Raw genomic sequence first — 25,720 nt, 5'->3', positions numbered from 1 at the left:
AACATTGAGTCACAATAGATACCACATAGGAAAAAGTATCAGCATAGAGCTGAGACCTGGGGGTGGCTCATAAAACGGGACTTCTTTAGCATGCAATAGTAATAGCTTAAATATCATGTTATATAAATGTAAGTCTTTGTTATGCTGGTGAGGGATAGGGACTACCTTTTTTCTAGAAAAATTGGGAATTCTAAGAGCATCTTTATTGTATCTGTGGATCCTGCAATTTCATATCGAAACACTTCGGAAGAGTGATCTTGATATTTACCTAACTCCGGATTTTTAAGAGTTATAAATAACTGGTAGGAAGTACCACACGTATCACTAGTTTGTATAATATTTAAACGAGGTCAGTGTGCAATGAACTCTTCAGGTAACCGAGTCCAGTAGACAATTATTGCCTGACACTTCAGTTTTCTATTTGGATAATTTGACCTTTTAATTGAGCACTTAACCTGAAAGTTTACACAGTTTGGGGCCACTTTCAGGGAAAAAAACCCTCTATTATATATATTATTCTCCAAATTCCCAATTAAAAGGAAAAAAAATTGAAAAATGTAAGAGTTTCCATTCAGCTGACAACTGGTGTTAAAGCTCACAGGAAAAACACAGGGGTGTGTTTTACCTCAAGCAGTAGTGCCCGTATTTTCCGGCAGGGCAGAGTGGGTCACATACTCATGTCAGTGCTGGGATAGGCTGCACTCTTTGGCCTTTCCCTTATCGCGTAAAGGATTCATGCTCTGTATTTGTTCTGCACGCACATAGTAGACCCAGTGTGAGCTAGGTTTGCTGTGCATATATAACATGACTATATTTCATGTTTTCCCAAAACTCGATGCTTTCCTGGAAGCACTGGATTTACTGTGTATGTGCAGTTAATTCACTCAGCAAATTCTTAAGGACATGCTGGGAAAAGGCTTGAGGTGGCAGCAGCCAGGACTGGGCTGTTGCTGCTGCCCATACAACCGAGCCTGCCTGCAACCTGCTCCCTGTGGTTCCCAAACTGCCTCCAAGGAAAGGCGTTTCCAAGACGGGGCTGAGTACTCTTTTAATTGTCTTGATGGTCTAGATACTGCCTGCAAGCTGTAGGCTGAGTTGCATACCTAAAGATTGAGACTGGTTATAAAAGAGAATTCTGCTGAAAACATTGTTTAGAAAGGCCACGTCTTGATAAAAAAAAATAATTATTTGTGTACTTTCTGCAGCAGCTAGTTAATTTTACAGCTCTTATGGGCTGCCTGGCTGGTAAAATGGGTTGTAACACTACCAAGGAACTAGCACGGGGTTTCTGAGGCCTCAAATTCCAACAGTTTTTTTCCACCCTTAATAGTGTCTAATAAAAGGTAAAGGATGAGAAGCAAACTGTTTTCCTTTAGATCAACGATTGCTGAAAGCAAGGGCAGTGCTCTTACTCATAAGCAAGCTTGATAATCCCAGCAAACTCACTCGTCCATTCTCTGAGACGAATATATTCCAGTTCATACCACAGAGTTCATTGCTGGTACAAAGGAGGGACAAACTTTTGCAATAAGTTCCTATGAGCTGATCATAATTTTCTACTAGCCTTTTTCTAACAGGTTGCCCAAGAAAATTTAAGAAAACCCCAATTAGACTTTTCCACACCACTGACTACCCAATGCTTTTCTTGGCTGCAACAAACCTGGACTTGGAAGACTTTGTGCAACATGTAGATAGAATGGGTGGTAGGGAGAATAACTGAAAATGCAAAAACAAATTCAGGGTTTAGGATGTGGGACTTAGGATGCTTCTGCTTTGGGTGAGAGAGAGAGAGAGAGACAGAAAGAGAAATAAGTTTGATACAGAACCAGTTCTAGGAGAAAATTCTCAGTAAAATTGTAGGGAATTCAGGAAGGCTGTGGGAGATAATTTTTGTAACAGTTCTCAAACATTGGCATGGCAAAGGAAAAACAGTGGCTATAAAGACTTTCATGTCTTTGTTGCCAGTTAGACTCTGAATATTTTCAGTATTCTCTGTGCAGTAAGAAAGTGGTCTTGACTCAAGCCTCACTGGACAAAATGTTCAACTGCCCTTGGCAGTTCTAGCTGAAAAACCAAGCAATTAACATGTAAAATTAATGATAGTCTCTCTACTGGAACAAGACCATTCAGGTAAAGGCTAATGGAGCTTTAACAATGTCTGTCTAGAAAATGGAAATGGTCATTTCCAGCACAGCCAGCCATATCCCTTTTACCATCAAAAACAGGAAAGTAATGTTGTGCATCTGGGATATTGTACGTTGTCATAAGATGGAGGTATACAATTAATGGAGACATAAGCTTTAAATCAAAGTACATGTCAAGAATCTCGTGGAGCAAATATAGTAACCTGAACCTCCTCCTGCTGGGGCTAGTGACAATGACCACACGCATTTCCTTGTACTCGATCGGTTTGCTTTAATAATAAACCATCAACTAAACCGTAAGTGGAAAACAGAAAATGGGTAAAAAACACTGCTCAAAGAACAGCACGTAGCTACATTCCTTTTTTGATACACCACTAATAAATAACTTGCAATGACTTTCCCACTGAGAGTCGGGGTCCTCTGGCCTGGCTGAGAAGATGCAGGGGCTGGCCATCACTCCTCTGGGTGAGGCCTACATCGACTCCTGCTTAATTGGTCAGAGCCAGAAGCGTTCATACGAGCTAGCAAAGGAAAGTCATCATCTACATGTATTTATTATACTGTCAGCCACCTCACTCTGGCTCCAGCCTAGCCCCGAGACACAGCCACCCCAAACCTTGTGCTCCCACTATTCTGGCTGTAAGAGCCTTTTCACCTTTACCCAAGGAATGGTATCTGCATGCTCTGAACTGATAAGAGCTGGTGGAAATCTTGCTCTGAGAGTGCCCATGAGAAGGAATGTTTAACTTGTAAGAGCAGGGAAGAGCAACCAGTTATTCTGTATGTTTTTATTATTTGTGTCTTAATCCTGTCCAGTTTGGAAAATTTAAAAACAAAGGATACTTTATTTCTTATGTGAACATAAATATAGATTAATCCCTCTAACCTTACAGGAAAACTGGGGGTGTAGAGAGATCAAAAGGAGGGGAAATCCGCATGGGCCTAGAAAAATGTAAACATTTTTTACAAATAAACATAAAGCGTAGTCGGATGATCAAAGGTGCTGGATTAGTTTAAATATTATTCTTGGAACAGAGTAGCAAACACTCCATTTCTGTTTCTCACTTAACCTTTCAAGTGAAAATACCATTTGACATGAGAGTGTCATATATTGCTCTGAAATAAATGCAGCTTTCCTGGCCTGGTTTTCCTACTGCTTTTCCTCCTTTCTTCTGAGGTGAGGTGGCTACAGCGTGCCGGTTACCTACATGCTGACACTGGCTCCCACTTGCTGCACCATAACCCATGGTGGCATTTTTGGTTTATGCACATGACCTACATATTATCTTTGTGCAACAAGGCATCTTAAAATTATCTGGATCCTTTATTTCCTCTTAAATCATGACCCTTCCCTGCTTTTCAGATTCAAACCAGCTCCTAACATGCTAATAATAGGGAGTCTGGGGGAAATGTGCAGCTGAGACTTGTGAGCCTGCATCTGCCACTTGTCCCTGCATCCCTGGTCCCTGGGAGGCATCCTCCCGACACGCCTGTGCCGCTCCTCTCCTACATCAACAGACGGGTTGAGGCAGGAAGCTGGTGGCAATTTGGCCACAGTTACATAGTCAGGCTGCGGCTGCTCGGTCACCAGCCAGGGGAAAGTTTGCCACCCAGGACCAGCCAGCCCGGGCTGCGCTGCTGCACGCGGCGTGTGGCTGAGTCACCGCGGTGCCGCCGGCAGCACTGCAGGCACCTGCTCCTTCTTGCTCAGGCATTCTGGCAGAGCGCTCTATTGTTTTTTAAGTGGGTATCAAGTCATAAAGTTCACAGAAGCAGATTGCAAAGAAGTGGGAATGTATTATCACGCACTGTGAGACTGGTTACTTATTAAAACATTTTCTATTAATAGTAAAACACCATCAAGAGGTTAGGAGTGCAAGTTCAGCCAGTGTGTTTTTCAACTGAAGGATGCCAAAAATAGACACACAAAAGTCCAATCCTGATAAAACTTTAATTTTTTTAGTAAAACCCACATACTATACTAACTCCGTGAGCCCTGGAGGCACTGATCCCTGATACTCCCTTGCTAGTTCCTCGGAAGCTATAGAATAAACATTGTGTTAAAAAAAGCAGGTGAGCATCATCTACTTTATTTGTAATCTCTGTTTTCATAGTATTTCCAAATTAATATATAGCAAAGGTTTTTTCTAGTTTTCAGTTTATGAATTGAAATGGAGTTCAAGGGTGTTTTGATGTATTTTATTAACTGTAGTCAAAATGAATACAAAGCAACTGTTAAGTCAATTCTAAACCAAAAAAAAGTGTTAGATTTTAGTTTCAATGTTATGAAGCTGCCTGTATTAATCCTGTGACTGCAGTAATCCCTAGCTTGGCATGTGCTGATGTAGCTGAGAACCTACCCATTCCCGAAGATATTCCACTTAGGACTCAAACCTACATTTCTTGGACACTTCCCAACTTACAAGAAAATTGACAAATATTTTCAGCATTCAGGAAAGACAAGATTGAACACTGCAGTATATAAAGACTAAGCAAAAAGTTGTTCTTCGTGTCTGAAGAACTCCTCACCATCAGCACAGGGGAAACAACATCAGATAAATGAAAGAGGAATTGCCATAAAACTCTCAAGCCAATTAGCAAAGCACAACTAAGTAGCAAATTGTTGACATGAGGGAAATTCTTTCTCCAGCTGGAGCTCAAAGCAGTTGCAGAAAATGTTTTGGAGATGGCATTGCCAGACGTACCTTCCTTCACAGTTGACTCTGAGGTTGACTCACTCAGTATAAGAGTGTTGAAATAAGTCTCTTAGGACAAAAGAATTCAGCAGGTGACACTAAGTAGTGTCACAGGTTATTTTAGGAAAACATTTAGCACAAGTCAAACCAGTTTAGTGAAGAATACCTAACAGATGTGGGGTTTTTTGCTGGAGAGGAAATGTACACCACCCCAGCTCATTCAACCTAGCCTTATCACATGGGAATTATAAAGGAGTTACCACATGTATTATTAGCAACATCACGATAAGCTCAAAATTAAAAATACAGTAAAAATACAGTATAAAGTCTCATGACTTCTCCAGGCAGCTGAGATGCACAGGTCATTGTCTGGCTTTCCAGTCGGCAGCCCTTATCTTCTGTAAAAAAGAATCTGTGATAGACTTTCACCCAATAATTAATGCTACTACAGCACCTTCTGTGTTTATTCAGTCGTAGGCCATCCAGAGGTATTTTATCTCAATGGCAATACTTACACGTGGAGTCATGCCTCTGTTCTCTTAAAATTCAGTCAACCATCGGATCCAAATCTGATGAGAAACTGGCTACATTGGCAATAGTTCCCATACAACTGATTCATTATTATCTGAACTTTCAGGGATTAACGGTGAAGTAGTTAAATCTCCTGTTTCTGGGATGTGCTGAACAGCACAAATCTTTGGCATAAGAGCTGCTCCAGATCCGTCCAAACACAATCCTGACTAATTTTCCTCTATGCCCTTCCACAGGAAGAAACAGTGACAAAACCAAAAAGCAGAAAGGGCCTAGAAGAAAGGAGTCATACTGGCTATACCCCGTCTCCCCCCAGCAGCTGCAAGACATTGCAGAGATTATGAATCATCACTTTGTCTAGACGCATTCTGTAAATTTTTCCTCTCCTTGAAAAAGATCAAAAGAGATGCTATATGTGGCACATTCTCTTTTTTTTTTCGCATCTCAGCTACTGGATGTCATTCATCAATGGCAACAGGTTCATATTCTTTTGCAGTCACTCTCTACACAAGGTTACTGGAGCAATAACTGTGCTAAAACAAGCCTTCTGGCCCTAATTTGATAGGACAGTCATGGGCATGGGCAGAATGTGTTATCTTCACTGCCCTGTCTGGTTTTGCTCAGCTTGTCTCAAGGAAGATATGGTACAGGTTGAGAAAATAGCCCGGGGAATGCTAGAAAGTGCGTAGTTAGGTGAAACATGCACGTGGGAATTATCCAGGAGCGAAGGAGAAAGGCGTCTGACAGGTCGAGATAAGCACCAAGGGTGAGAATTGATGGATCCTAGATTTCTATCCAATTGCACGAGATAAATCTGGAAAGGTACAGCACGAAATGAGAGGACAGTACTCTGAGAGGAATCAAAGCAGATAGAGCCTGCTTGCTTTTGAGCAAGTACAGATTAACTTTGAGTCAAATGCTGTTACCTGGGCTTTTAAAATATCTACCTGCTTTAAGTCACTAATAATATAATATTTATGACTTCTATGCAAGCTAAGAATATCACAAAGTTGTACACAGATTGTGGGAAATGTTTTGTAGGACAGGTTTCCCCCATGAATGACACTGCCTAATTAAAGTATGGCCCTCCATGCCAGGTCTCATATAAGCAAAACTCTAGCTCTGCATTAGCACCTGAAAATAAATTAGTTGATTCTGTGTGCACATGCTAAGACAAGAGCATGTAGGAAAGGGAGCAATGGCTGCATATTTCTGAAGACGTAAGTGTTATCCACGCACCAAAAAAATGTGCAACCTTTGACAGAAGTCCAGTGTAAAGTTTTCTGATGAATACCCTTACTCAGGTCAATGAATTTTTTTTCCTGCTAACTCAAACAGTGTTTGTGTGAAGCCTTCCATACGCCTGGCAAGCATGGTTAATAAGCTTTTCTGCATTTGATCACAGACTGTGTTTCACTAGGGTCTTCTCAACTGTATGAACAGAGAAAGGTTTCATGGGGCAGGTTGTCTATCCAGTCAATCAGAAGTTTGGTGCAGAAGGAACTAAGGATACCAAGAACATAGCTGTGGAGGTGTATAATGTACCTGGTCTTTTCACACACAAAATGTCAATAGTTTAATCAGCATCTGTAAAATTTTAGATGGCTATCATTCATGCTGCAATCATTAATCAAGGAGTAAAGCAGTGTTTACCATATAGCTCGCAGAGATTTAGAAGTCTTTGGGGAAAGGGTGTGTTTTAAAAGCCGGCTCAAGAGTTTCTTGGACACTTTCTACTCCAAGCGACTTTGTCCAAAGTTTTTACACAATTTAATGTTGCTGAATTGTGCCTGATGATGCTGTGCCTGAAGATGTTTGAAGATGGATCTACTTTCTTAAAATCAAATCATGCCATGAGATTAAGGCAGCTTTCATTAAATGCTCTTTCAAAATGAAAATGAAGAGTTGTTGACAAAGTAATGTTGAAAGCTGCCCATTAGGAGCTTGACTGAAAGAAAAATCTTTGTCCTGGCATAATTTCTTCTAACAACCCTGCTATTTCTTAAAAACAATTCCAAGTTTTCTAAAAGGTTCCTTTTCTCAAAGCATAATATTTGCATTCACCCCGTATTATTTTCTCTCTCCTAAACTTGATTTTGCAAAAAAAATCTTCATTTTAATTTACTTTCATTTTCCAAACACAAAAGAATTTGAAATTTCAAGATTGTCCAAAAAAATAGCAACCCTAGTTCCCGTTCCCTTTCAGCAGCAATACAAAGCACCAGCCCTATACAAGGTGTAAAGACAAGGAGCTGTCAGCTTCAACGCACATTGCGCAGAAGTACAACATCCCTCCAGAAAGAAGAATAACAAGTGTTGGAGTTTGAGCGTGGCCAGCATTAGGCATGTGGCTTCGCAGGCCTGCACGGCCACTTTGTTGTAAAATTTTGAGCATCCTGTGAGACCGTTAGGAAAGGTAGCTGATGTTCATGCTTTGAATAGTGCATTTCGTTACGACCATACAAGCAGGTTTCATGGCAGTTTAACTGTCCCTGCCTGTTTGTGCCATGGAGGTCTTGCACCCATCTCCCTTCCAGGGCATCCTGCCCCCGGCCATGCCGCTGCTGGGCAGTGGGGAGCCGCAGGAGCGCAGAGCCCGGCCGGGGCTGCCCTGCTCGCCGGCTGTGCCCCAACATGAGGGCTCAGGCTGCTGGTTCAGGCAGCCAAACACAATATCCATTTCCTTTCATAATCCCCTTCATTCTTGTACCTGATCTCTGTCTGTTGAGACAGGCGTGTTAGTGATTGCTGTGTGATCTGTCTGAACACCCTCTACTTTAACTTCCCTTATGAGCATGTTATTTCCATTACACAGTATTCACACCTTTGTTTATTTGCCCAGGAGCTCTAATTTTCCCCAGAACTGCCAGTTGCTCCTTCTGTTGTTTTTCCCTGGATCCCATTGACTTCTATATATAGCACAATACTCTTCATGTCCTCAGAAATCTATCGCCTTTTCCAGTGAAGAATACTGGGTGCCAATCACAACCCAAGAGGGGCTCAGAGGAAACGGTGGCTTCCCGAGGGGCTACTGAATATGCAGAAAAATGTGTGCTCTGTTTTTCTAAGGGCACCTGCCAGAACCCTGCTGTTGGATCAAAGCACAGATCAAATATTTGGCATCAGCCATATCCCTCCCTGAACACCTCCACCTGTGAGTAGTATAATATGCTATTTTTAACTATTTATTCCATTCATTTATATCTACACATAAATAAAACTCCCCCCCCTGTCCACAGTGAATGCTGAATATCTGCACGCCGTTGGCTCACAGCTGACTCTTTGATTCCTCAAGCAATGAACTGATGTCGTTTCTCTTTCAATTCTGCCTTTGGGCAAGAAAAACTTTGCAAGAGTTATGAATCAATTCTATTTGAAGCTACCCTGCTTCCTGGAAAATGTCCTCAAGTGTGTCTTCCCATGCATTAGTTGCCAGACTTCCCTCTGAGTGTGCCCCTTTGCTGGAAGTTTGTTTTGCCATGATTCAGCAACAAGGACATCTTTTTCAATTTGTTCTTCTTTTCTAATTTGTTCAAAACAGAAGGAAAGTTTCTGAAAGGTTCTTGCGTATCCAAAGTGAAACTTTGGCATTTAGGAAAAAAAAAATTTATATGCCTTAATTTCACCTAAATATTTAAGAACCTGAGGATCTGCATCTCAAACTAAATGGTTCATCACCCGTATTTCTCTTAAAAGTGATCTTGAGAATCACTCTCTAGGTCGATCTGTGCAGCTACAGGTACAATTACATGCTTCCTTTGACTAATAGATTTATCTTTTAAAAGATTTACCTATGCTGCAGCTGAGGAAAAGTGATCTTGCCCTCTCCAGCTCCGTGGTGTCCTCCCCCAGGTACGTGCTCATGCCACTTTCCTACTGTTGACTCCAGCAATTTTGTAGCCAAGAGGTGAGTCAGAGCAGCTGTCTGATCCTACTAAAACCAACCCTGCAAAAAAGGTTTTTGTCTGGATCAAAGTCTCATGGTTGCAAGAGATCAGGATACATGGTCATGAGAGGGGTGGAGGACAACAGCCCATAATTAGTCTGTGAACCCATGAAGTTCCCTTGGGGTGCAATCTCCAAAGGGCTTTTATTGCAGGTTAGCTAACCACACCTAAAAAAATTTGCACAACTACCCTATCCTTTTGAATTGGTGTGAATAGCTTCTTTGCATTTTCAGAAGAGGCTGCAGAGTTTAACTCTCATTGAGTTATCTCTCAGCTGGTTGATGTCATTGAAGTCCCAGATGTCTAAATCAAAGATGAAAACATCATTTATAAAGAGGCCTCAAAAATTAAATACCCTTACAATTAAGAGCCTGCATTCTTCTTGTAACTCTACTGCACTTTCTCTCCCTGAAATGTCTTTTTCAATCTGCATGTAAATAGATATTTAATAGGTAGGTTGGGCAGAAGCCTCCACAAAGATGCAGCACTGCTTCTGGATTTAATAAAGCTGATAAAGCAATATTTCACTTCACTGCAAATGTTTCCCTCAGTCTGCACTTTTTATCAGTCCTTTCAAGAGAAAGCACTTAGACGTGAACTTTGAAATATTAAATTTTCTTAGGAAAAGCAATGCCTGATATCTTATGAAGCCAAATTCCCATCACGTCTTGAGTAACACATCTTTCAATTTCCCACTTTTCTGTGAGTTGGTGAGAAAAAATAATATAGCTATTCTTAATCTAACTAACATTTCTTTCTTTTATTCAAGCTTTGGAATGGATAAATCATGTTTATTGAACATTTGTATAGAGTACTGTTTTGAATTGAGCTGGTTCCCATTAATAGCAAAGTGTACTTGGATCTTTTCACTAAATAAATGATTCACGGCCAGAAATTATCTTTTTCTTCTTAAAGATCCAGTGCTTATTCTAAGACTTCTCTTCAGGGAGGTATACTTTTGACCTGTATCAAAATGTGACTTCTTAATAGCTTCCTTGATGACAAACCAGCATTATTTTGCATTATCTAACAAATTTCTATTCCTCCAATGATTTGCCTATGTTCTTCAAAGCTAAAAGTCAGACACTATTGTACACCTTCCTTACTAAAAGACAAAACACCTTCAAATTCCTTTACTTATCACCTCACAAGTAATCTCTTCCTCATTTACTGATGAATAATTTGCATTAAAATGTAAAAGTGAAATTTTTTAGCAGAATTTCCGTTTCATAAAGAATTTTATTTGGTCACGAGCCTTGCTTGGAAAATACTTGCTTGGAGTTTTTACTAAGTATTTTTAGAGATGTTATCCATGCTTCATTATAGGCTTTTCAATTTTTTATACATACACACACACACAAATGTTTCATTCACTGCAATTTTTGAAAAATGTCATCAGTGAAACATTCTTATAAGAAAATACCTGTCTATTTCATCCTCTAAAAATATTTAAACAGAGTATTGGTTTCAATTTAATTTTAAAGCAGAAAAACTTCTATTATATCAAAGCTAGAAATTACAGTTAACACCCAGAATTAGCATGCTATGTAATATAGTAAAAGTATATTGCTGTGGATCAGATAACATTAGCAATTCAAATATGTGAAGTATTTAAAAAAAAAAATAGCAGTTAATTTTGTCTTCTTTGAAGTCATTTAAAGATTTCACAATTCTGCAAGTTGCTCAATGTGCTTCCACTAGGTAGAAAATCCAAGATGCTGCAGGGTTTAGTCTTTAATGATTAAAAACAACTTTCTGTGGCATCCCAACCTCTTGTACACTTATTAAAAGGCAGAAGCTACAGTGGAAGCTTCCAATAAGTATCTAATAACATGTCCAGGGTGTCCAATTACTTGAGAAATGTCTATCAGTGTGTTCAGTGACTCTATACAAGATATCTCCTGTTTTGCTCTCTTTTCTAGTGGAGTGTGCTTTGAAGCTTTTCGCTTGCGTTGAAATGAGATACTGGATGTGTGTGTCACAAGCAGCAATGTATATTTAAAGCTTTTCTTTTCTATTACTCTGACTTTCAAACACAGCCAGAGGGAAGACAGGATCGTTCTGGAGTACCAAAACTTGGCATCTCCTGAACCGAGCAGAAGAAGTATGTGAACCAATGTCTTCCTGCACAGAACCTTGCTCCCACAGTCTTCCTTATTCTACTTATGCTCTGCAGGTCCCATTCAAGATGACTAAAATTTGGGCCTCAGCTGAGGCCTTCTCCTGTGCTTTATGGTAGGACAGTCAGTTTAATCCTATCAACTTTCATCCTCAACATAATGAGTGTGTTGACAAAGTTGGGTATCTGCAGCCTGTGGTTGAATGTTCCTGCAAAGCCACCAAAGCAGGTCCCAGTTTTAGGACTGAGGGTGGCCTTTGCTCATGGATTGAGCTGGCTCTCGGCTGACCCCTGATCAGATATGTGGGTATCTTTTTGCCTTGAACAAAGTGGGACTAAGCTTGATTCAGGCATTGACCTCATCTGCAAAACTATTTGTGATTTCCATTGGTATAACGGAGATAACAACACGGACTTTTTTGTGGGAACTTGTAAGTCTAGATCAGTGCAACCCATACTGCCTGAGGTATGAGTTTTTTAAAGACTTCTTTCCATTAAATTTAGCACATTTTCCCTTTCCTCACCTTGAGCCAACTCCGTGCTACTGGAAGTCCATCTGACAGTGAGGGTACCCTTTAGTTCAAGGTGAGCAAGACCTGCACCATTCCCCTGCTTCTCTCCTATCTCCTGTGTTTATGTGGAACACAGTTCAATAGCAGGATGAATCAGATGTGATTTGTTTGATTTACTATCAAGTTTCTGGGCACCTAAGTTGATAGCAGAGGGTAAAGTATCATAAACATGCATACCAATTTGGGAAGACCAAGGGGTAACTCTCATACTCATAGTTCCCCTTTATTGCCTTGTTGTGCTCCCTGCCAGCTGCTGCCTCCGCTGCCTTCCCTTCTCTGACATGCGGTGCCTGGAGTTCATTCAACACACTTAACAATTAGAGGCAAAGAGTTCGAACTTGTCGAGAGGAACATGCCCAAGAAAGCAAAGTATAATTTACCCTGATTATAAAATGCATTCCATTCCACGCTTGTTTTGACATTGTCCCTTGGAGAAAAATATTTCGTCTCATAAAGAAGTCTCATTGTTGCATTCCTTGTCAGGAGGAGGATTGCTCCATAAGCGTTCAGCTCCATCCAAACCCCACAATGTAAAGATTTCTAAAACTCCTTCTGGATCCAAATACTGTAGCTTAAGTTTAACTTTTTATGTTGTTCCAAAGCCACAGCCTACTGATCATACAGCTGAGACAAAAACTATGGGCAAGAGTTGAAAGTCAATGTAGCTCTTCCTCTGCTAGCAAAGATGACTATAGGAATATAGAAGATAGGGTCCAGATAGGTATTGTATGAGGTGTTAATGCTCTTCTGGATAAACAGACAAGAAATAAGTGAACAGTAATATTCACAGGGAGAGTTGGGCTGTCTTGAAAAAAAGACACTGTAACATTGAACCAGATCCCAAGTGTGGTCTCCATCCGTACCAGTTACACCTCCCTGCCCAAAGAATTGTACTGATTCCATAGGGGCTGATACCAGTTTCATGTTAGTTTACATTTCTCAGTGTCAACAAATGTATTCCTGGTTTATACCTTGGTGTGTGAAAGGGATTTAAGGCAGTGGGATTGCAGCCCTGAGCTACAGCACAGGAGAGGGGAGAGTCGGCAGTATCGCCAGGAAGGTCAGGACATGTGCTGTTTCTGTGACAAAACAACTTAGCATCTCTGTGTTTTTCACTGTCTTGAAGGCCGATACTCAGAATACCCAAGAATAAATGTAAGTGAATAAGCATAATGCTCAGTTTCGTAATGTAATATTCATACTTTTTCCCAAGCCATGCCTGAAAGGACACAGCAAAAAAATTTGAATGCAGCCACCCACACTACGATATATCAATCCACAAGTTATCAAAACAACACACACATCCAGGGTAAGAGATTAATGAGATTGCTTGTAGTTTCAACCTCAATAGGCCCTTTGTCTCAATTATCTGAAGTAAAAAATCAGCTTTTTCTTCTAAAGCTACAACCCTTACATGAATTTTGGATATGTGTGCCACAAATGACATGCTGGAAATTGTTAAACTTTTTCTTCTCATAAAAAGTGATAATGCATTAAAAACCCCACATGTGCAGTCCCACTGGGGTCAAGATGATGTTTCACATATTTAAAATTAAGCATGTGCTGAGCTGTTCTCTTAAAAATTGTTCTGAAATGAACATTAGCTATTAACATTTTGCAGAATTAAGTTTTCAGAGCTTGGGTTATTTTGCCCCATCAGTTAAAGTCAGCACTGACACCGACATGAATTCTACCTCTAGTTGTCGAGAACAAAGAACCTTCTCAGTGTGGAAGAAGACAAACTGGAACACAGTATCTGTCATCTGATCACAGCACTAAAAGGTGTAAGCAGAGGCTGGCTCAGAGCATACTACATAATAGCCAGTTTATAATGAACAGAACATATATGAAAAATGCCAGATTGTCAGTCCTGAAAACTGGCATTCTTTATTCATAAAAAAACCACAGATTATTTGGCTCCAACTCTGTCTATACCATTCCCACTAACATGCCTAAAGCCTGAGCAGAATTAACTTCCTTTTGGATATGTAAACCTTGTTTACTTCCTTGTTGAGAAAGTTAATGTGGATGCCAATTAATTCCATTCATTTTACAATCCAACTATCTTCCTCTGAGGAGTAACTGTAGGAAACGATAACAGGGAAGTACTGTTGTCATTGTCTTTTTAATAAGTAATTCTGAATGAGCAAATAATTTCAAAGGGGCAAAGAACTGAACTGAATTTATCCAGCTGAGCATAGGCGAAAGGTTTCATGGACATTTATTAATCTCAGAAGCATCATGCTGTTTTTCATACTTCTGAAATACGAGAAAAAGAAAGCCATATGAGTTTCTCAATGTGCAAGTCTGGCTTGGTCATTCATTATCTGTGTAGTTTGATAATTACCTATTTCCTAGGTAAATTGCTCTGGACATTTACTTTGAGGTAGCAGATTAATGGACTTCTTTGAAAACTTCAGGAACTTGAAAATCTACAAAGCTTCCGGAATAAAATTTTCCAGGTCATTGGTTATTGTACTTTTAGAAATCCAGAAGACAGCACACATTTGTACCTCAGCTTGTATAGAGTTGCTCAAAACCTTGCTCAGAGCAACACTTGTCTAGATCTTTGAGTCCACTAAATTTAAATAGTGAAAATAATAAGCAGTCCAGTAAGCATGAACCTGTGATTTACTATACAGAAGCAATAAAGGATTTCGAAATAGCTCATAACTAGGCTGTCAAGGTCAGTTCAACTAGATAACACCTCTTCTCTTTGGTTGTCTTTAAAAGTTAAATCGTCAGAACATTTGTAAGCAATGTGATACGCCTGGAATTGAACAATAGTCCTGACTTTCTGTTAACACTTTTTCATCTTGGCACAACTCCATTGGCTCTAATGGAGTAATATTAGTTCATAATACTATAAGAAGAGACTAGTGTATATTATTGTCGTAGCAGCTTGGGTAGATCTCCCCACACAGTCTTGCACCTTAGCACGAGCTACCAGAGCTCCCCAGGGATCAGGTGAGCACCCCCGGCCTCCCAGCCCGCCTTCCCCAGGCTCTGGGACCCAGTGCTCCCGCTGTCAGATTAGTTCCAGTGGCACAAACTACAGTCACTCGAACGTACACATTGCAATATGATTTTCAGAAAAGTTATATTCTCGCATAGTGCAGCACCGTTTTTCTTACGCTATCATTCACTCAGCCGGAGGCAGCCTTCACTTGGCAAAGACAGCATGGTTTTGATAACTGTCAAATTTGCTCCCTGCGTAACCATCAGGCTGTCAGTCACAGTGCTGGGTGGATGGCTTTTTTTTATATACATCATTTCTTTTGATCCTGCAAAGGTTCAAACTATTTTCATCTTTCCTCAAAACTTTATATTGATTTTATCTTGTCCTAATAGCAGAGAAATGTAACAATCCCATCCCTGGAGACCTCAGTGCTGTGCATGCTGGGGAGGAGCATGTCCAGATTGTGCTATGGATGCAGAAAGCTTGCATTCACTGAGGTCTGATAGGATTATACAGAGGGAAAGGGACTGTAGCCATGGATTTAACACATTCCTGAATACTGGCGCTGTCCTGGATTGAAGGAATAGCAAGAAGATTAATGGCACAAAAGGAGTTTGGCATCAAAGCTCCGTGCTGCAGGGTTTAACTCCCCTGTATTTGCTAACCCGGGATCCACCCCCCGGGCTGGTCCTGCGCCAGGCAGTGCCCACGGTACCCTCCCGCCAGGAGCTGGGTTTTGCAAACAGTTTCCCAGCTGAGGTGTGGTTATAGCATACAATCAAGAAACTTGGGGGCATCATAGAGCAGAATTTTTTCAGTGTTGAACTAAAGTAACTTGATTTTGTAGAGCTTCAAGTTCAAGCCCATTGAGGATAAGCAGAGGGACGAAAGTACCACAGCAAATTTTTTTGCAAGAAGTTACCATGAAAGACATTTCTGTAATGCTACAAAGACTTTATAACAAACTATGGAAGGCTATTTATAGAAAAAAAAAATAGAAATCTTTATTTTATTACAAAATTGACTATTACCAAATTGACTAGAAAGATTCAGATAATGCACAAATTGCTTTACACATTGCAATATGGCTACATTTACATGTCTGAGTATAACAGCAGAGGAAAATGAAAAAAAATGCAGGAGACAGACCAACAAACGCTACGAACTTGTACCATTTCAGAATGTAAAAAAATAAAAATAATCATTCCTGGTTATATATATAAACCTGTACTTGAAACTGCATGATGGGGAAAATAGACTAGTGACCGTAATAGCTAACACACAGTATTACGTGCAGGGCAGTGACAACTTTAACCTTTAGATACAGGTATTGAACTCTCCACAAGAAATAGACCTCTCTGAAACGTTTAGGACCCTAATTTCCTGTGGTTCTTTGAAACATACATTTTATATTACTCATCTGATGAAGTAACTATCCTGTTAGGATAATCATCATTTAATAGTGGCAGAATCCATAGGATTCCAGTGATTCCATTTACGGATAAGGCCTTTCATGCAATAAAAGGCCACTAAGGTTTTACAATAAATGTGTGATAAAATGGCTTGTGTGGGAGTTGAAGCCATGAAACACTCTACGGGTATGAGCAGAGTATGTGGCAGGCACAGTACTGCAACTGGCCAAATCAAAGTACTGTGCAAGCATGAGGAATAAATCCTCTTATATACCTTTGTCCTTATTTCCCTTTTATTAAGGAAGTGAATAGCATTAGGGAAAGCACGCTTCTTTCATTATCCTGATTTTTAAGCCCTGTTGTTAGCGTTATTACAGACTGCCATCTTACTTCTCAGTTTAATTCATGACATTGGTAATTTGAGAAGGACTAAGTGAATTCCTTCTCCCTTAGGCTGACTTCTCAAAGCTCTTCAACTCTGAGCTAACAGGACCAGTTCCGTTGGAACTGTTGTTCCCCCAGGTGTCCTATATGATACCCACAAACTGGAAACCAGCTCTTTTCAAGCTAGCCTGTTGAACAGCTTGAGGCTGTAATAATTTCACTGTGTGCTAAGAAGAACTATACATAACACTCCACAGCTCATTATCAAGCTCTATTCCGTACAGTCCCTCAGCTGCACTAAAGCAGTATATTTACATAGGTTTATGAACGTGCACGGTATTTTTCTCTCCTTTTAACATTGCTAAGTACAGCTGAACTAACTAACCACATTTTCCAATAAAACAGTATGGGAGCTTTTGTTGATACTATTTCTGGCTCAGCAATTGTTCAAGGGATGTGTGTTGCAGTTTCTCCACTGGTTACCATAGGCTTTGGCTTTCCCAGTCAATGTATATTTTTTCAGAGAAGGCAGCAGCAGGGTTGTCATTTATTTTCTGCAAGCTGTATTAAAGAGAAAAAGAATCTATGTAGTGATGTATTATTTAAAAGCAAATAACACTGAACAAACTTCAGTTAAAGGAGTTAATGGAATTAATACCCTTACTTGAATTATATTGGGTGATTCTTTACTGTGGTGTTGGCCAGCAAAAAAAAAATATCCCATAGTATTTAAATGTCACTCTAATTTGAGGACTTACTTAATTCTGGATCAAACACCCAGTTTTCCAATTTAGATTCTTATACAACTAAGCTTTTTTGTTAGCTTATTTGTATAAGCTTGTGAGCAGAGAAAAATCTTACATTCAATTTTTTGAACCAAAACTGTATAATAAGTTGCAACATTGCATGACTATTTACAAATAGATATTTCTTTTCTTTGTCCTTCTGCCTAAAATCAAGCTTTCTAATCTAAACTCTGTAGAGCCCTGCTTTACTGTTCCTTCACTAGGGCATTTTCTTTTTTATCTGCACCATTGATGCTCAAAATGAAATGCTATTTTTCAGGAAATATCCTCTAGAAATGCAGTGGAGAAGTTTTATTATAACAAAATAATGGCTATTTTCCCCAAGAGTATATACATTTTGATTTCCCCATTTCTGATCTGCATCATGCACAGAAAACATGCTCTCTTGGAGTTTAAAACTGTATGGCCATAAGCCATACAAAATTTGTCTTCTTAATACATAGAATATTTTCTGTTAAAAGTAAAGAAATGTGATGGCATTTAATAAATCTCACATTGTGAGAATAAAGCTTAGAAAAACATCTGTTCTCTTACACTCACGGTTCTATGAAAATTCTAAATGGGGTTCAAAGAAAAGTCTCATGTACTCAGGAGACCCTTATGCACATACCTTATCGTCTGTGGAATGCAATGGGAAGCTCCCGGCTGGGAATCAGTATTCCTGAATGGAGTGTTTCTACTGGTTTGTTGTCAGTTGCTACAATTTGGTATTTGCGAATGAGCTGAAACACAAACATTTCAGTTAGCGTGCTTTGGCTTCTAGATCTTCTGATTAGGTTAAATGTTGAAGAAGCAGGCATTATGTACAGAATGCCATTTTAGAGTATTTACCCAGCAAAGGGCCAAGTGAAGCTGTAGCTCTGCTACGCGGCGCCCGATGCACATCCTCTTCCCAATGCCAAAAGGAACATGAGAAAAAGGATTTATTAAGTTCTTCTGAAACCAGCGCTCTGGTCTAAACTGAGTCCAGCCATTAAAGTACTCTTCATTGCAACCCAGGGCATGGCTATTTATCATCAACACGGTCTATAAATAGAGCAGTAGAGAGAGTCTCATTACAAATTGGCTTAGAGCTACCAAGTGAATCAGCTTGTTAATGAAAAAAAATAATGCAACAGTAAAGGCGAAGCAGTTTCCTCAGAAGATGTCATGTCTCTTAAGATTAATTCAAACACAGAAAAGGTCATAGTTTTCTCAGAAATTCATTGGAAAGTTTGAAAAAAATTTTTGCAATAGCACACCAAAATATTTTTGTCTAAATCCAACAGCAGTGCAGGCAGGCATGGCTTTCAGTTTATGGGAATTCTTGGTGTGAATTTCTCATTCCTTATCCTGGGACTTGTCCTTTGGCAAAGTCATTTTGAGACTGAAATATGACCAACTTCAGTGGTTTACAGGACAGTTAATCAATGGCAAAATATTCTAATAAGCTAAATTAATTTACTTACCCCCTTGGGCAGTACATAATCTCCCAGAACCATTTCTGTGTCAATGGTGCGAGTGGTAAATGGCACCGAGGGTGTTAATCTGCAGTGAAAGAAACAAAATGGGTTAAATTTTCAGCATTTGTTCTTCCTGTATTTATCATAGTTTACCCTAAACAACAAGGTGAACAAAATTATATATACTATATATACTTTCTCCCTAGTACACACTGGCTGGTAAAAAACTTAGTGATCATTTTGCTTTTTGCAGATTATTTGAGAATTTTACCTCATGGATTCTTTCAGACATGCTTTTAGGTAAGGCATATTCTTCAAGTTCTCAGCACTTGGACTCTCATTAGCAGCCAAAACACTCTGTATTTCCTGGAAAAGGTTCTGCTGAACATGTGGATTGCGTGAAATGTTATACAAAGCCCACAGTAAACTATTGGCCGTCTGAAACAAACCAAAAAGAAACATAAAAGACCTCCATTTGTGGTGACAGAAACAAGAACTTGCCAGAAGTTCAGAGCAACATTTACGGCTGGTCACTGCCTTATGGTATTTTGTAAACCTAAGGGATTATGAGCCATCCTGGTTGTTCTCTAGGAGTAATGAACAGAAGAAAGAATCTAGTGATTTATGGTAAAAATTCACTTGCATTTAGGCCACCGAAGGAACTACAGGCTTAGCTCACTCTCAGATGTTACGGAAGAAAGCAGGGAGTTGGAACGATGCTAATTTTAACAAGCTTTTGGAAAGTCAGGTTTACCGTTTCAACTCCAGCAATCTGGAGCTCTGCGATGGCAGCGTACAGCTCCTTCTTGGAAAGTTGTCCTCCAGAATAGATGTCACACAGGAAATCCTCCCGAGGGTTTGCCGAGTGTTTTTCCAGTCGACAGTCAATTGAGTGCTTGGCTGAGGAGGGAGGAGCAGGAGGTAATTAATGGAAAATCACTAAAAATACTATAAAAATAAAAGCAAAAATACATCTTACATGCAGGATTTTGAAAGAGGATACCAAGCTGTGCTCTTTTTTCAAGCGATGAGCATTATACTGAATAAATAATGGTATTTTCACTTTTTAAACAAAGAAATCAGTCATAAAACCCACTTCTGAACAGAAAGAGCTCCTGCAAACTACTAGGAATTCTGCTTTCTTAAATTAGGAAAGGAAATCAGTGATGTGTTGAGTGAAATATTTAGCAAACAGAAATACAAGTGTGTAAAATTTATTAGGTTGAATTTTCAAAGGGGATCAAGGTGTTAAAAAATCAAAGAGACTTAGCACTAAGACTCCCCGAGGGGAAATTTAAGCCTTTGATTTACCAGGGGAAGGCAAAAGTAGATGCCAAATTTCTACATGCTATTTTTTTTTTAAATATAGAGAGCTAGATTTTGCCCACCCTTTCTCATGAACATCCCAGTTGTTAAGACCAGTTCCTAGTAAGGAGCTATTCATGTCAAGTGAAGGTGTCAAACTGTTTTTTCTGAACAAAACTGGTTTAAAGTGTCTTTCCTAAAACCCATAAACTAAGAAGCAATACAATAAGTACATGTGTGGCTGGCATGGCCAAAGTATCAAGTACTCAAATACGTAAGAGAAATATATCACTTAGCATTACAGTCATCCAAGTGCCAAAACCTTTCTTAATCTTTAGCTATAACTGTCACTGTCTAGCAAAATATTGAAAAATATAAACTTAACTTCATATCTGGAGTTAGAGTAATTTTTGTAACCTTGAAGGCCAATTCAACTTAAATAGACAGAAAATGTTGTCAAAAAGCCAAACTGCACCTTATGATTTAAATTGCTTTTGTTTTTAAAACTTACGACTATATTCCAGGTCGTTCAGAAAACATATCGTTTCTTTTTTTAGCAAACAGGCTTTTGTTGCATGCAAAATTCTTGTTTCTCAAGAAAACAGCTCCCTTTGAGGTCCCTTTGAGGGAGGTCCCTTTTCTCACTCGTATACTTTGCCTTTAAAGAGATTATACAATTTCTGGCTACTTACTTTTATGACAGATTAAAGTGGACTCATGATGTTGCTGACTCCCAAATTTCTGGGGCTTCCCTGGGGATTGGGTATTGCCCCACAAGCAGAGCTAAGTGTTAGTCATAAGAAAACAGTGCTGCTATGCTTGGAATAGGTTTGTGGTTAGCTGCAGCAAAGGTGTCTCAATCTGTGCTGAAGGCAGCAATGAACAGCAGTGTAGGACAGTAGCAAGTATGAAGAAAGTTAATTCCACCAAATAGGAAACAGAGGAGAAGGGAAAGGAGAGAAATCATGTTAAAAAAAGTAACCTGTTTTAAATATATCATCCCATGCTTTAGTATGAGCTTGCCAGACTTTTGTGTTCAGGCCCTTGTGAAGTTCCACAGGGGTCACCATCATCATTCCAAAAGTAGCCATCATCTGTGGTGGAGAAAGAGTTTTTGAAATCTTTCTTTAATCTATCTACTTGCAGTCTGTGAACAAAATTAGACTGTAAAGTAGGAGGTAATTGTCAGGAAGTCAAGATTCTGGCAGATTTTCCATCCTGGACAGAAAGAATGGGTCTCAAGCTACTTAGACTGTATCCAGCTAAAAATTAGGGACAGCCAGGGGAGGACCAGAGGCTTCTCTAGTGGGTGATTCATCCTATCTATTTTAGGCACCTGTTTTAGAATGGGACAAGCCACCCTTTGGCAGTGCCTCTCTCTCCCTTGACAACAGATGGAGCTAAAAAACTAGGCTAGGCTAGACGCCTGTCTTTTAGACGGCTAAAATTAGGCAGATGTATATCACCGGAGTCCAAGTTGCAGCAAGATGCACAGCAGGTATGCTTGCAGGAATGAGTAACCTCCAAATCCAGCGTATGTGCGTAATCACACACAACTCCAAGAGTCCCACCCAACTAACAGCAATGTTGCACAACAGGTATCTCAGAGGGAGAGGAAAGTTAACCAACCAATCTGACAACTCTATTTCCAGGATTGCCCAGATGTGCATACAGCATTCTTCCCCTACAGATTTAGACATTTCATAAATGGGACAGTCTGATGGTCAGTACTAGCATTGCACATGTGTCGCCTTGGATGTGAAAGGCTGCCAATACACATGTAACACAGAAGCCTGAGCTTTTTTCAGGTGACCCATTTAAACTGGTACCCTCTCATTAGTAGTAGGGGTAGAAAATCACTACAGCCCCAGTAAAGACTATTCCATACCGTTTTTACAGCCTTGATGAAGTTCAAACTTTCTTCTTCTACATCCTGCTGTAGGAGACCAAACCTCTTCCCATACAGCACCAGGCAGATACCTGTTGTTAAGCAATATTATAATTAAATGATATAAACAAAAGAGTGCATGGAGTCCACCATTTATTGTCAAGGAATGGCTTGGATTATCCTCCTGAAAAATCATCTCTGCCCTATGATACACACCTGAGAGAACAGCACTTCAAAACACCTTCTGCACGTTTGCCTCAGACCCGAGTAGCAGTATATCTAGCTAAGGTGCCCTTACAGTACGACCTTCTTCACAAATAAGAATCACCACTGATCCCCTCACGAGCAGTGAATCATTCTGGCAAGCAGGGCTGGTATATTTGGCAAGTAAGCTATTCGGCAAAGCTACTGAAGAGAACTGAGCTGCAGGAAACCAGGACCTGAAGAGGCCATCTAGTCCAGTGTCTCCTAGCCCTTTCCACAGCCAGAAACCACTTGCAAACACTGGCAGCATCCCACACTCCACCAGCTTCCACCTCTTTCCACTTGCTCTTTTTTTTTTTCCCCCAAAGCTGCCACTTCCTATTTCTCCCTTTCCAAAAGCAGACATCACCACTGATAGTGGAAAAAAAAACAACCCAACATTTAAAACCTTTTCAGTTTTCAGGGACTCAGTACACAGGTTGCTGAGATGAGCCAGCCAAGAGCAGACAGGTCTGGTAGAGCTTGTTCAGTTACACCCTATACACGACCATCCCTCCTTGTTGGGAACCACTGATGCAGTTTCTTCTGCACTAAGTCATTCCTGGCAGATGGTTCCTTACTGTACTCTGAAAGGTTTCTAAAGATGGAGGTTCCTGTCTTGCTAACTTATTCCAGTGCTTCTCAATCCTGATGTAAACATTTTAAATGGGATTTCCCCACCCTTGTCTACAGTTAATATTTATTCACTGTTGTGGGATCATTTCATTGATCTTGTGCTGCTGATAATTAACAAAAATGGACAAAAATGTTCATGTGCTATCTGATCCCACTCTAGACAAATGCACTGTGATTCCCCCAGGTTTTGGATTTATAAGTCACTATTAATGTTTGATTTTTTTTTTTTTTACAAGCCACATAGATAACCTGACAGAACTGAAGAGTTTGTATACATGCTGATGAATTCTGAATGTATACTGATGGTCCCCTGGCTTTTCTGCAACCCACTTTCCATGATATGGTAGCTGAGGGTTTGGAAATAATCAGCCTACACTGTCATCACTGATCGTACTTTCACTGAAATACCATGGCAGGTACAAAACGCATACCATTCTCAGGCAAAAAACAACTTACTTTCAAATGACCATTTGTTGAATTCTGAATAGACATCTTCTATTTGTCCGTTGTGGTTACAAACATCATCTATTCTGTGCGTGAAGTCCTCCAGGACCTAAGTGGTGGAGAGAAGAGAGAGAAAAGAAAGGAATAAAATGACATCAACTAACAAAAATCCTGTGTAATTTAACATTTCAACTTTTAAATAGGTAACAATCTTACATAAGAGAGGAATACTTATATTTCTTGTTCTTTGAACAAGATCCAGTTTCCCCCTGTGTTAACATATGTTTGGATTTTACATGACTCTCATGCTATTACTGGTTTTACTTCAATGAACTGAGCTTTCCTCCACAGGGATGAAATGCTTCAGTCTGATGCTGGGATAATACTGGAGTTTCACGATAAAGAGGATTAAGCTGCTTATCACAGATGCTCCTCAAACTCAATGAGGAACACAGAGGTTAGAGAGGGAAGTGTTCCCTGACGGGAGGAACATAAGAATGAAGCAGTAAAGGCAGAAAACACTGAATGCAAAAGAAGTAAGCAAAAACTCTGTTTGCAGGAGCCCGTATCTTTGTGGAATCATCTTACTGTTCTGTGGAGACAGGCAATCTCAACTACAGGTTTCTGTGTGGTCTCACTTTTGGTCAGACCCTGATAATCAGTTTGTACTTATTGTTCCCTGAATGATTTCAGAGTATTAACTCATGGTTCTACCACTGTAGAGCAGATCAACAGCTCTTCAGGTAAACCCGATCACTTGGTTTGCTTTTATTTCCCAGGTTTCCAGGGGATTGGGGAAAGAGAAAGGATTTCTCAAAGCGCAGTACCTCATTGATTGTGGTATCCAGTTTCGCAACTTCCCTGGGTTTCATTAATTTCTTTTGAAAGGCACTTCTTACCCTCTGCCAGTCCTTTCCTTCCCTAGATTGAATTAAAAACAGCGAGGTTGAAAAGAGAAAGGCTTAAAGAAGAAAGACGACAAAACCCCAAACCCGCGGCATGTGCAACAAGACGTGGCCGGGCGCCCATGCGCCTTCGTCGCACCGACGGGCGCAAACTTGACGCCGCAGCCCCTCCTCGGGGGCCAGGGGATGAAACCTGCTGCGGGCGGCAGCCCCGAGCCGCCGGCAGAGCCGCCCCGCGGGAGCCAAGCCCCGGGAGGGAGCCCCGGGAGGGAGCCCCGGGCCCCGCGGCGCCGGGCGCGGCAGGTTGGGTGGCGGCGGCCGCCCGCCCGCAGCATCCCCCGGCCGCCTCGGAAAGCCCTCGCCCGCACCGGCTCCCCCGCCACCGCAGGGAGCAGCCGGCCCTCCCTGCACCTCCCCAGGGCCGCCCGGGTGCTGCCGGTGCCACTTACAGGATCAGCAGCCCGTAGCCCTCGTCGCGATAGTCCCGATAGGCTTTCCAGGGCTTGATCTCCAGGCGCTGGGGGCAGGCGCTCTCCCGGCGGTACAGGGCTTCCAAGAGGCAGGGGGCTGCGATGTGCACCGAGTCGAAAGCCCCCAGCTTCATGCGGAAAATCTTGCCGAACCGCCTGTGGTACTCGGCCTGGGGGCGCAGAACAGACCGACCCCCCCGGTGAGTGCGAGGCGCTCTCCCGCCGCCCCCCGCCGCAGCATCCCCATCCCTCCGCCCGCCTCACCAGCGTCTCATGCTGCCTCTTGAGCCCCCCCTTCCAGAGGACGTCGGGCAGGCTGCCCATCAGCGGCCAGCTGGGGGGGCCGGGCAGGGCGGCCAGGGGGTGCCCGCGGCCCCGCGGAGCGGGGGGCGCCGCCGGCCGCAGGGCGCTGAGGGAGGAGGCGAGCAGCCGCTGCGCGGGGGCTCCGCGCCCGGCGGGGCTCATCGCGGCGCGGCCGCAGGTGAGGGCGGGGTGCCGGAGGAAGATGCTGCAGCCTCCCATAGCCGCGGTGACAAACGCCCATCCGCATATATGTATATATATAGCAGCCGGGAGGCTCGCTGGACTTTCGTCGGGGGCCAATGGGAGCCCTGGGTGGGGTGAGGTGGGGCCGGCTGGCCCGGCCCGGCCCGGCCCGGCCCGGGGAGGCTGCGGGGCGAGCGGTTCATGAAAGGGTTCAGGCGAGGCAGGAGGGCACCGCGCCAGCTCCGTCCGCGCCTCCGCCCGCGGAGCTCCCCGGGGGCTCCCGGCGGCCCCGGCCCCGCCGCCCGCGGAGCTCCCCGGGGGCTGCGGCGGC

The 25,720-nt window shown here is 41.6% G+C and overlaps 1 protein-coding gene across 1 annotated transcript; it reads right to left on the bottom strand.

The window, feature by feature from the left end:
• Positions 1-15,957: 15,957 nt before the first annotated feature.
• Positions 15,958-25,425, bottom strand: CYP24A1 (cytochrome P450 family 24 subfamily A member 1). Its single transcript, XM_087749891.1, has 12 exons — positions 25,168-25,425; positions 24,883-25,073; positions 24,356-24,449; positions 23,541-23,637; positions 22,206-22,297; positions 21,300-21,411; positions 19,767-19,912; positions 19,284-19,450; positions 19,019-19,097; positions 18,402-18,596; positions 18,181-18,292; positions 15,958-17,325 (listed from the first exon to the last, which is right to left on the bottom strand). The coding sequence occupies exons 1-11, from the start codon at positions 25,423-25,425 to the stop codon at positions 18,182-18,184; spliced, it is 1,542 nt and encodes a 513-aa protein (XP_087606017.1). The 3' UTR covers positions 15,958-17,325; position 18,181.
• Between the last annotated feature and the right edge of the window lie 295 nt (positions 25,426-25,720).

The sequence above is a fragment of the Nipponia nippon genome, unplaced genomic scaffold (assembly GCF_047370975.1).
Source record: "Nipponia nippon isolate SJK-2023a ecotype South Korea unplaced genomic scaffold, ASM4737097v1 scaffold_13, whole genome shotgun sequence".
NCBI classification, from domain to species: domain Eukaryota; kingdom Metazoa; phylum Chordata; class Aves; order Pelecaniformes; family Threskiornithidae; genus Nipponia; species Nipponia nippon.
The sequence above is the reverse complement of the archived record's forward strand: the minus strand, read 5'-3'. Positions and strand labels throughout refer to the sequence as shown.

What these genes read in the sequence shown, in the direction of transcription:
- CYP24A1 (XM_087749891.1), bottom strand. Translation starts at nt 25,425, where the DNA reads ATGGGAGGCTGCAGCATCTTCCTCCGGCACCCCGCCCTCACCTGCGGC. An exon ending in GGCTACGGGCTGCTGATCCT is followed by an intron (nt 24,450 to 24,882) that starts GTAAGTGGCACC and finishes AATTCAATCTAG; the next exon opens with GGAAGGAAAGGACTGGCAGA. An exon ending in ATTATGTACTGCCCAAGGGG is followed by an intron (nt 18,597 to 19,018) that starts GTAAGTAAATTA and finishes CTCTATTTATAG; the next exon opens with ACCGTGTTGATGATAAATAG.